General features: G+C 35.3%; 1 protein-coding gene across 6 annotated transcripts in view; it reads left to right on the top strand.

Moving 5' to 3' along the window:
- The window catches only part of ZDHHC13 (zinc finger DHHC-type palmitoyltransferase 13), a 53,252-nt gene that overhangs the window by 27,069 nt on the left and 13,793 nt on the right, over nt 1–12,390 (top strand). For 5 of the 6 annotated variants that reach the window (XR_008510933.2, XM_054523840.2, XM_054523842.2 and 2 more), the window contains 5 exons: nt 174–238; nt 1,615–1,777; nt 2,016–2,141; nt 5,242–5,375; nt 8,373–8,475. Coding sequence is in view for 5 of the 6 variants with exons in the window: in XM_054523840.2 (XP_054379815.1) it covers nt 174–238; nt 1,615–1,777; nt 2,016–2,141; nt 5,242–5,375; nt 8,373–8,475 (591 nt within the window). In the remaining variant the exon portion in view is untranslated. 6 annotated transcript variants of the gene reach the window in all.

The raw sequence follows: 12,390 nt of genomic DNA, 5'->3' as shown, positions 1-12,390 counted from the left end.
TGGATTTTTACCCTATGGAAGTGAGCAGAACATTCTTTTTATCAAATGATATTTGAGCCCTTTATGTAGAAATAATGGTAGTATTGAATGTATTAAAGAGATATTTCTATTAAGAGAACAAATAGACTTTTGAGTGTATTTACAGTTATGCTAATTGTCTTCTTTTTGAATAGAGTGTGAATATGACAGATGTAAATGGGCAGACACCTCTCATGTTATCAGCTCACAAAGTAATTGGGTGAGTTTAATTTAGTCGCCTCAATCTCATTCTTGGTTCCAACTATTTCTTTTCTGTGTATGTAATTTTAAGTATCTCTGTCTATGTGAGATGATAGTACATTGAAGAAAATAAGATTTTCCACGCTGAGACTGTGATAATCGACTTTTAAGGTAGTTATAGTTAGAAAAGCAGCCTTGAAATACATTTTCTTTTTTCTGATAGCTTTGGCAAAAAGTTTGAAAGCTACTAATAAGAAAAAAATTTCCTTACCTAACAAGTAGATATACCTTGAAATATACTTGTTAACATGACTTGTATTTCTTCCTTTGGCTTTAAAAAAATGGCTATAATTTTAAATGTTCTCATAATTTGAAATCTAAGTGATAAATCTGCTTTCTGGAAAATATTTAATTTTGAGATTCTCTGACATCATTCTTGACTACTTTGAAAATATCATTAACTGAAAAGAGTCTATATGTTCAGATCAGGCACTTACATATTTTAAGTTTTTCTGTGTATTTATTTCTATAAACACATGATTAATGACCACTGTGTATAGTTCAACTTCTGGTATTTATCTAAGCAGATACTTGCGACAGTTCTCACTTTAGCAGTTTGTTTCTATGTTGTATTGAATGTCTGATTTTGCTTGTACTTAGAACTTCTCTTCTAGGAACTGTGTTAGTTCTAATGCTGTTTCCTTTTTGTTCATGGAATGGTAGGACTGGAGGTAGAATTTTATTAAAAAGCATTTTCTCTTCTTTGCTGGTAAATCTGAAGTCAGGTATAATCTCTATAAAGATATTGATGGAATAAATAAAGTAGAATATTGTTTTATTAAAAGAATCTCTTCAGTGGTCATGAAGGAAGGAAAGGTATTGGTAAAGTAAAAATATTTTACTGAATTCTGTCTTCTAGTCCGTAACTTTCTAAGATATACAAATATTTTAGGACATAATTTATACCTGCTTTATTTAACAGTTGATTTGATGGAGAGTATGAAGTTAGCTCCTCAACTAAGACATACATTTAGTCTTTAATTGAATAAATAGCATAGCATTTAATATTAGCTAAAGTTAAATCTATATTCAAAGAAAAGTGTTAGCCAATAGAACAACAATATGAAAGGAAAAGTTTGAAAAACAAAAGCAGTTATTCCACTGCATTGTTAAAATTATCTATCTATATAGCAAGTCGTCATTTAATAGATGTCTTTTTTTTTAAATCTCCTATTAGTACCTAGAATAGAACTCAGTACAAAGAAGTTTCTCAGTTCTGAATACTTAACTGAATGGTTAATTGATGGCATTATCTTAAAAGATTCATAATTTGCATTTACTCCTTAAGTCATCATCTCTGTTAATGCCTCTTGGTATTTTATGATTTTGAGACAGGCCAGAACCAACTGGATTTCTTTTAAAGTTTAATCCTTCTCTCAATGTGGTTGATAAAATACACCAAAACACTCCACTTCACTGGGCAGTTGCAGCAGGAAATGTTAATGCAGTTGATAAGCTTTTGGAAGCTGGTTCTAGCCTGGATATCCAGAATGTTAAGGTATGGCCAGGTATTTATCTCCCTTAGTTTATTATATCTTGAGTTAGAAGATTGATAAATTAACGTAAAGATAAGCTATATATTTGTTTTCAGTTACCCCAAGATAGATGTAAATGATAATAGCTGGCTATCCTTGGAGTAATGTGTTGAGTCTATGATTCTGGTATGTTTTTAAAAAGTTTAGCACTCATAATATATTAAAAATACTTTAAAACTTTTTACCCCACTCTTTTTTAAGGGAGAAACACCTCTTGATATGGCTCTACAAAACAAAAATCAGCTCATTATTCATATGCTAAAAACAGAAGCCAAAATGAGAGCCAACCAAAAGTTCAGACTTTGGAGGTGGCTGCAGAAATGCGAGGTATTTTCATATGGGGTCTTTTCTATGGGATAGATGACTTTTTTTGTTCATTTGGTTTTGTTTATTAAGGCATCAGAGGAAACCAGAGAGTTGGCTTTTTGCTGCATTATATCTGCTGACTATATCTTTCCCCTGCATCCTATTACCCAAAGTTGGAAATTTGGCACTTTCATTGGCTATTTATTGTTGGTCCTCAAATAGATGCTCTAAAACTGCTTGTTACCTTATGAATATTATTGTGTACTTCCACATTTATTTAATGAATGTATTGAAATGCAAAAGGTTTTGATTTTTAGAGACACAATGGGAAAAACACCTTGTTGCAAGGAGTTTTATAGAAGCTTGTAGGAATAGTTTATACCTTACTAAAATTTTATTTCTCGAAAAGAAAATAATAACATTTACAATGTTTCCTTAGAATCATGAGGACTTTAAAAATGATAGTGTTGAAAACTTTAGGCATATGATGTCACTTCATAAAAGAAAACACTGAAATTTTGAGAGATTAAATCCAAATTTTATTCATTTTTTAGCTTAGCAATTCTGAGTGGTGTTCCTCTAAACTTTAAAATGAACTGAATAATGGAAAACGTTAGAAACTTCAGCTTATTCTCATGAATGGCTAAGAAAATCTAAGTCATAGAAGTGAATACTATTTAAATTGTTAAAATGGAATATTGGATTGATTCCACTGTTTCTAGTGTTTTCAAATATGATACCATCATCTTAATAATAATTAGTAATTGTACTTTCAGAGTGATTCTAAATTAACAGACACCATATTCTTATGTAGAGGATCATCATGAATGCTACACTGCTTTTGCATTAGGCATGTGGAGTGGGGAGAGAAAGAAATAGTGGTTACTCCTCAGTCTCCTTTGCCAGCTCCTCCACTTCTCCCCCATCTCTTGTTGGTAGGGTGCCCCAGGATTTTGTTATTGAACTTCCTTGCTATCTATTCATTCCCTAAATGCCATCTATATGTTGATAACTCCCATATTTGTCTCTCTAGTCTAGACCTTTCCATACTCATATATCCAATTACCTACTTGACTCATCCACTTTGATGTCTAATAGGCATCTCCTGATACCCTCCCCACCCTTCCCCTGACTAAGTCAAGCCTTCCCCATCTCAGTAGCTAGTAACTCCAGCATTCCTCTGTCTTCACCTTTTTTTTTTTGTCATACCACATATGCAGTCCATTAGAAAGACGGGTTAACTAGTTCAGCCTTCAGTTGATATCCAGAATCTGTCCCCTTCTTACCACTCTACCACTGCCATTTTGGTTCAGCAGATGAATCTTCTAAAATGTAAGTCAGGTCATGTCACTTATCAGCTCACGTTCCTATGATGTCTCCTCATTTCTCCCAGAGTAAAAACAAAGTCTTTATGACGGCCTATAAGGTGCTTTGTCATCCAGGTTTTTATATACTATAAAATTCACTTAGTATATTTATTCGTCTATCTTCCCCAGCTAGAATTTAAGTGAGAAAAAGATCTTAAATTCATTGATGTGTCCCAAGTGCTTAGAATAGTACCTTGCATATAGTATGCCCTCAAGTATTTGTTGAATGAATAGGGCAGCTTGTCTGTAAGAGTGTTATATCTAGGATTTAGAATTTTGAGATCCATATTTAATTCTTATCTCTGTTCTGAGATTATGTTGCTAGGATATTCTAAATTTACATTAAAAAAATCTAAATAGCCCATTTTGTGTTATTATGCCAATTGGAATGGGAAACATTTTAAAGATTTAATGTCATTTGAAATTATCCACTCCTAGATATGGCTTAGAGAGGTGAAAATGGAAGAAGAAAGAAGGAAGCCCTGCTTGCTTTGAAGGTCTCATATCTTGTCATTAAAGACTGCATTGCACAAACATGGGGCCCAGCTTCAATTCAGTCAGACTGTTGTTTCATAGAAGCTTCATTCTTTTAACTTTGCCAAAATAAACCTGAATTAGTAGCATCATGAGGACATATTTCAATCTTTGATCTCCATGTGACATTTGACACTGACAACATCCCCCGTCTCGAAACTCTCTTCCCTGGATTCCCTGAAACCTTTCTTTCTGCCGGTTCTCATCCTGCCTTTCTGGTCAGTTGTTCTTGGTTATTTTTGATGACTTTGCTTTTTTCCCCTTAAGTGTTCGTTTTGGCTAAGATTCTGCCCCCTTTCTACCTGCACACAGTCTTTGGGATGTTATTCACTCATGGCTTTACTACCTATGTACTGATAAATTTCAAGTCTTTCAGAATGCTAGACCTACTTTTGACTGCCTGCTGGTTGTCTCCTAGATGTCCATAGGCATTTAAAATTCTACGTTCTCCAAACATAGCTCATCTTTTCTGCAGACCTATTGCATCTGATCTTCTGCATTAGGGATGGCATGGTGCAGTGCCCAGGTTGGAGCTCTTATAGTTCCCTCATTGAGTCTTTTGTATTAATTTCTATGTAGTCCCTTGAGCTTGCTTTATGCTTTCCAATATAGAATACTGTTTGCAAGAAGTTATTTTGAAAAATCTTAGCTTTCATTAACAGTTTTCTAAAAGACCACCATTTCTTGTAGAGAAGAAAAGCAAAACAAAATATGTTTAAGCAACATTTTATAAAATGTAGGGCTTTTAAAAGGTTGTTTCCCACTTGGGAGGCCGAGGCAGGTGGATCGCCTGAGGTCAGAAGTTCAAGACCAGCCTGGTCAACACAGTGAAACCCCGTCTGTACTAAATATACAAAAATTAGCCAGGCATGGTGGTGGGTGCCTGTAATCCCAGCTACTTGGGAGGCTGAGCCAGGAGAATTGCTTGAACCCGGGAGACAGAGGTTGCAGTGAGCCGAGATCGCACCATTGTGCTCCAGCCTGGGCAACAAGAATGAAACTTCATCTCAAAAAAAAAAAAAAAAAAAAAGATTGTTTCCAAGATGTACAATCTCTCAAACCTCAAATTTATCAATCAGCAATTTTAGAGGAAAACTTTGTGTTAGTTTTGTTGTTGTATTAATTGTTATATACTTTGGAAGTAGTTCTTATATTGCACTATTATTAGATACTTAAGAGGTGAAATCCATAAAGTTCTAAAATTCTGAATCTCTTAATAGCTCTTCCTGCTGCTGATGCTTTCTGTGATTACCATGTGGGCTGTTGGATACATATTGGACTTCAATTCAGATTCTTGGCTTTTAAAAGGATGTCTTCTAGTAACATTGTTTTTTCTGACATCTTTGTTTCCAAGGTGTGTATGTTAATTTTTGCAAGGCTGGTTATTGTGTTTCTGATTTTATTTCTTATTTCTGTTGTTGGTTAGCTGGAGTCACAGATTTTTATCATGCTGTAAATATTACTTACCATATAACAGCATCCTGAGGGTGGATGGGAGGAAAGGGCTCTGGTATCATATTATTTGGCTGAAAGCAAATTGTTCAACTCAGTAACTTGGTTGACTTGACAACTGGTGGAAAATAAATACCCTGGGTCACGTTTTAATTGTTATTTTTGGTGAATGATGGGGAGATTTTTGTGATCATTTCATAATTATTCAAGATTTTGTAATCATCTTGAAGCATTTTTGCTCATTTTTCAGAAATTGTTTCCTTTTTCTAAATTTATTTTAAGCTAGTTATTTTTGCTGTCAGTCATTTTTAGTTGAGTTAAATTGTGAGAGGTTATAAAATAGTAAATATGGTATGGTTTTATTTTTAGGACAATATTTATACATGATTATATATAGTTAATGGTTAAGAGACAGACTGCTTGAATTCAAGTCAAGCTTTACCACATGACAGTCTGACATTGAACAAGTTGCTATAAAATGAGGGTTAACTGTTGTGATAATGCCTGCCTCATAGTTAACACATGTAAACACATAGAACTATAGCTGACACGTAGTACTCAATAATCATATCACCCCCCCATCTCTTCTTCTCTCTTTCCTTTCTCAATCAAATGGCATCTAGTTCCTCAAATGAATATGGGTGTCATGCTTGGATTACTGTCATCCTCTCCTCACCTCCCATGTCCAACCCATTACCAAGTGTTCCCTACCTGCCTCTCTCCATCTCCACAACTCGCATCCTAGACCAAGTCTCCTCACTGGTCTCCTGACTTCTTATCCCCCTAGAGTTTACCCCCACTTAGCAATCAAGGGAGTCTTTTAAAAAGCAGATACGTTCTTTCTTTTCTCCCTGCTTAAAGCCCTCGAGTAACTTTTTCTTATACTCAGAACAAAATCCAGACTCCTTGCCTATGGGGTATTATGTGATTCATTCCCTCCCCAGCGACTTCCTGTCTTCCCCTTCTCCTCACTGCACTGTACCTTCTTTCTCACACATCAGGCTCATTCCCACCTGGGGCCTTGGCCGTTGCTTGGGTCTTTGTCTGAAGTGTTGTGACACCTTATCTTTTCATAGTTGGATATGTCATCCAGGCCTCAGTTCAGCTGTCACCTGCTTAGTGAGGCCGTTCCTGACTGACGCTGCTGCATCCCTGTTTTATTTTCTTGTAGCACTTAATCACTTTCCTGCAATGTAAAGCCCATAAAAGCAGGAAACTTGACTCTGCTGTTAAACATTTTCATTCACTGAATGAAAGAAAAATGTAATGATGATGATCCATAGAAAAGAATCTAAAAGGAAATACAGGGTTGCCCTTTGCAGATTATAATTATGAGTATTCATCTGTCTTTCTGTAGCTTGCCAGCATTCTCTGGCATAAGCATGCCCTGCTTTTGTCATAAGAGCAAATGAAGTATTAGAGGAATCTTACTACTGTATCACCCAAGAGCAGGACAATTGGCTGGAAATGAATTAGAATTTAAATGTAATGTGAAAACTCAAATTTCTGAAAAATAGCAAAATGCCTAAAATTTTCTGCTATTCAGACAACTTGTAACTTAGAGATATTTATTCACTTTCCACTAATTGGACTAACTTGGGCTCTAAATAAATCACCAGGGATCAGAGTCATCACTCCTTTTTCAGAGAGGAAGCAAGGGCTGGTAATATCTACTCCCCTAGGATAGGAACATTTGAGATTGTGTTTGGTTATTTGTTTATTGTAGTTGAAGCCTACATTATAAAAATGGACACAATTCAAATGTGAGTCAAATGCATATGACAACTTTATTCATACATCCTTTATTTCTCGTATTCCTCTATAGGGTCCCAATTTCATGGAGGAAAGCAACTGTAAACTATTATTATTACAGGGCCGTTGCTTATTGATCCAGGCTATTAACCTGACACCTGTCAGGAGTGGACATGTAGTGGTAGCAGGCTCTTGTAAATTAGTAGTTCGTTGCATTACCTAATTGTTCAAATGCATTTTTTGCTGCAAGATCTCCGACAGACCATACCCTGGAGGTTGCAAGGGTTTCATTTGGCCTATTTTGGCAGCATGTTGAGCATCTAAAGTTTGGACTGTTTAGTTCTCAAATATGAACTTATCATTATTATGGTTATGATCCTGGTAGCTAATTTTTTTTAACCCTTCATACCTACTGTTAACCATTGTTTTTTCCTGGAATAAATTTTAAAATATATTCAGGTAAACTATATTCATGCATAAGATGACTGTAGTGAGTATTTAGTGTAAAAGACATTTTCTTCTGAAACTGCAGTATTTTGGATAAATTATATGTGAACCTCAAGTTGCCTGTGACCCAAGTGAGGTTATTAGTGTTCTGAATACTAGTATCATTTTTAGCTTTTGTTTATCTTTTTATATGAAGTGTCTACTTCTCAAGCTGATTATAGGATGAATGTGCTTAAGGTTGTGTGCATCTGTATGCTTAACAAATATCATTTTAGTCTCTGGAAGAAAGCTTGCTAAATGTAAAGGTAAATCTCAAGTATATAAATTTTTGCATTATACTGTATTTAAAAATATATGCCAAAAAAGAAATAAAAATATATATCTCAGTAGAAATACAAAAGATTCATTGAAAACATATATTAAATTGTTGTGAATTAAATATTGTATGAGTTGGTTAGAAGAACTAGAACATACACTTCTTGAGAGTCGTTGTGCTTTAGTTTTCGTGTGTGTAAAATGGGGGGATGATGTTGCATAACTCTATTACCACATGGAAAGTGACACATAGTAAGCACTCAGTATGTGAAAGCTATTACTGTTGCTGCTGGTATTATTATTACTACCATTATTATTTAGGGAAATTTAGAACTAAAATTAATACAATCATACTAATAACTTATATTTATCTTTTTTCTTTTAGGTTCTTGGTTGGGTATAAGAACCTTGTATACTTACCAACAGCCTTTCTGCTAAGTTCCGTTTTTTGGATATTTATGACTTGGTTCATCTTATTTTTTCCTGATATCCTTTAAGCATCAATTTTGATGCATATCTCATTTTGCCTTTAAAAGAGTAATGTTATTGTTAGGAATTTAGGTATTGGAAAAGGCCCAGGGAATGCAACTTATATTTGCATTCATTTAATGGTTCTGGATGAAGATGTTTAATGTTGAAAATCTACTTGATTCTAAAAGTAGTCTCAGAGTACATTATGGAAACAGTAAGTATCTAATATTTATTACTCATAGGAGGGGAACAGTAGAATGTATTATTGTTTTACTTGTATCATAATTTGTTGGATTGTCTTGAGATTCCTTCAAGGTCAGATGGTTCTCATAATTTGGTCAGCAGTTACAGTTAATTAATACATTTTCTGAGTACTAAGATGGACTGCATGAAAGGGATATTGGGGAAAATATGGCTTCCTCAGTAATGGTAAGTGTTAGTGGTATTATCTAAGGCAATGACTCTTAATCCATGGTGAAAATAAATTTACTTTGCCACTCAACATACATGTAAAACAAAGACTGTACTCCTAATGTATGCTTTACCGTATGGTGTTATTTCATCTGATTTCCTTTTTAAAAAATTTTAATCGCGGCCCATTTAATTCTTTCATGACCCACTAATGAATAGCAGCCTGAGATTAAAACAAAAACAAACAAAAAAAAACTCATCCAAGGAATAGGTTTATTACTTAAGGATCGGGGCCCAGGACCAAGTCCAGCTTAGGAGTGTGTTGTTCTCTTAGTGTTGGCCGAGTCCTGTCACCTAGAAATGGGGAGAGGGGTTACTTGGGCTCTAACCATTTGTGACTTCAGGTAGGTGGAAGGCATTTTCAATCTTCCCACCTCTTGCCGGACTCCCTTCTCCCCTTCCAAGGACCCTGGGAATCCCTGATGGCCTTGCTTTGCTTATGGAGTAGGAGAAGAAGGAATGTTGTAGATAGAAATATACCTTTCAGTGTATTCATTTAAACTTCCACATTACTTCTCTTTCTGGTTATAGCATTTCCGAAAAGAAAGAACAGAATGTTTATGGGAGACATGTATAAACTGAATTCAAGAATATTTTTTCCATAGGAATAAATGTAAAATGAGATGGCCATATGAGTTCTCAAAGTACATATGTCTACATCCATTATAGCATGTTTTTCCTTTATGCTCCTTTTTATTTCTGAGCATTATCTCTAATTTAATTTTTCAGATTTCTTTAAATGAATGGCACAGCATACATGGGGGCCATTTGGCTTTTTTCAGAAGATTTTATTATCTCTTCTTGTCTCATAATTACTGATTTGGTGGCAGTTTTTTAAGCACTAGCCTTATTACCACCACTTAATGAAGGCTTGGTTGATACTATTATTATGATAGAAAAATACATGATTTTATAAGTAGTCATGAGTGCATCAAATAACAGCACAGGATACAACAAAATCACTTGCAGAAGACCTAACGCTCATAAATTCGAGGGTAGTTGACATGATACTGAGGAAGGAAAGATAGCTGATATTTTTGTTTACCAATCCATATGGCAGTGGAATAAAACAGTTTTAAAAATGTGTTTTTTGATAAATTTTTTAAATTTGAGAAACATATCAGATTTTCCACAAATATTGAATTATTTCAAATTTGTAGAATCAAAGTCATAAATCAAAGTCATAAATGGTTAGAGCCCAAGTAACCCCTCTCCCCATTTCTAGGTGACAGGACTTGGCCAATACTAAGAGAACAACACACCCCTAAGCTGGACTTGGTCCTGGGCCCTGATCCTTAAGTAATAAACCTATTTCTTGGATGAGTTTTTTTTGTTTGTTTGTTTTTGTTTTAATCTCAGACTGCTATTCATTAGTGGGTCGTGAAAGAATTAAATGGACCGTGATTAAAATTAACAAAAGAGAACTGATTTCCATAGCTAGACAGAATCTTAAGATGTTGGAATCAACAAGATGGATGATTGTATTTGCTTGTACAACCTAAAGCCATTTGTTCTAGGCAACCATATGAACCTGCTACTTGTGAGGGCATGTAAGTCAGTAGGTGGCATACTTCACCATCAGAACAATGTTCTTCAAACTAAATTTTAAATCTTGGAACTGCCTTGTGGATGAACTGAGGTGCCGCCCTGGGTTTAGGCTAGCTTTGTCTCAGGCTGCCGTCTGGATTGAATAAGGGCATCTGCTTCCACAGATACTGGCCTATTAGGGGAAGACGTTCTGGGGTACTATGGAAGAAGACAAAACGATTTTGAGTTTTAGCTCTTTTCAGACTAGTTATGCACCATTGGGGCAAGGTACATAATTTCACCAAGCCTTAGTTTTTCTGTAAATTGGAGATAACAGAAACAAGCTCATGGTGTGGCTGCAAGGACTACTATAAAGTGCTCATCACAGTCCCCATGGCAAAATTGGCATTCTATAAATATACCTAATATTTTATTATTAATTATTCTTATGAATAAAATTAACGTGGAAGGCTGCATGTTTAAACTAATTTCAAGGGAAATTCTAGGTTGGCTTCTCAGAAAATCAGTTTCTTTTGGTACCTTTTATAAGTTCAGCAAGTAATGTCTGTGGCTTGTACGAGGGGGGATTGAGTACAATAAAATAGAACCTTATTGATGAGTTTGAAGGTAAAATTCAAACTCAGGAGAGAAATGGTGAATCACTGAATATTACATTTGTGATATTGGCTGTAACTAACTGAGTTAAGTTTAAGAGGGATAAATACATGTAAAGTCCCATACTGAGTTTCAGAAAATCAGCTGTACAAGTGCATGTTATGGTGAGCTATGACATAGCTTCTGGTCAAGTGCAAAGGAACGAGGAGCTGTGACTAAATGCTCAGTGTGGCTAGTGATGCAGCTGTCAAGAAAGCAAGTATATTCTCACATAGTATTACAAGGGTTTGAGTGTCCAAGCAAAAGACAACACCAGCTTCTCTGTCCTGTACACTGGTGTTTGCTCTGTTTTGAATTATATCCTTTTAAAAGAGAGAATGACAAATGGGAGCAGGAACAGAGGAACATGACCAGGAAAATGTTATATAAGGACAGTGTTGCTATTTATCTTGGAGGTATGATCACTGTCTTCCAATTTCAAGTGTTTGGAAGTCTATCATTTGGAAGCCAATGCGCTATGTAGAATGGGCACTCAATAAAAATGTATTGAATCAATGAGGGGATAAGCTTATATAGGTTAGATCTAAAAGACAGCTACAGTGCAGATCTAAAGGATCTAATGAATGAAAATCAGTTGATTGAAGTTATAGAAAGGCAAATTTTGCTCCATATTGAGAGACTTAACTGCAAAAGTGTTACCAGCTTACTGGGAAGGCTATGTGTCTATAAACTATAGTCCAAATCTGAGTGCCATAGATAAAGCATTCTTAAATTCAGGGAAGGGAGAGAATGATTCTCTCCAGGGAATCAGAAAAGATTCCAAGGAAGGAGGGAAAATATAAGTTAGGTTTTAATCGCAGTTAAGACTTGGACACCCTAAAAGTGTGGTTTTAGAAGAAAATCAGAGGAAGTAGGGGACATTTTAGGTCAGTGAACCACACAGGCAAGAGCACCGAAGCAAGGAGCGTCTTCAGCTTCTATGTGAGGTGATAGGGTGCAATTCACTTTACTTGGAGAGTGGTGGTGGTGATCCAATGATTCCCCTGCCATTTGTTTTGTAAGTTAATCAAAATAGGAGCTGAAAATTCAGTCAGCTCAGCATGCAGGATCATTGCATTATGAAACTGAACGTATTTTTGAGAACTGAATGTATATATTCTGAGTCATGTGTCGATCAGGATTTCATAAAAAAATTATGATGTGATTCTTTAACAAAGGATCTTGCCCTATGTACCTTTGATAGTGTCTTTCTGCAAACATGTGTCTAATATATAGGGAAATACTTTTATTTGGAATCTCTGAATCGAGAGGGTTGTTTC

This window comes from Pongo abelii, chromosome 9, assembly GCF_028885655.2.
Source record: "Pongo abelii isolate AG06213 chromosome 9, NHGRI_mPonAbe1-v2.0_pri, whole genome shotgun sequence".
Classification (NCBI taxonomy): domain Eukaryota; kingdom Metazoa; phylum Chordata; class Mammalia; order Primates; family Hominidae; genus Pongo; species Pongo abelii.
The sequence above is the reverse complement of the archived record's forward strand: the minus strand, read 5'-3'. Positions and strand labels throughout refer to the sequence as shown.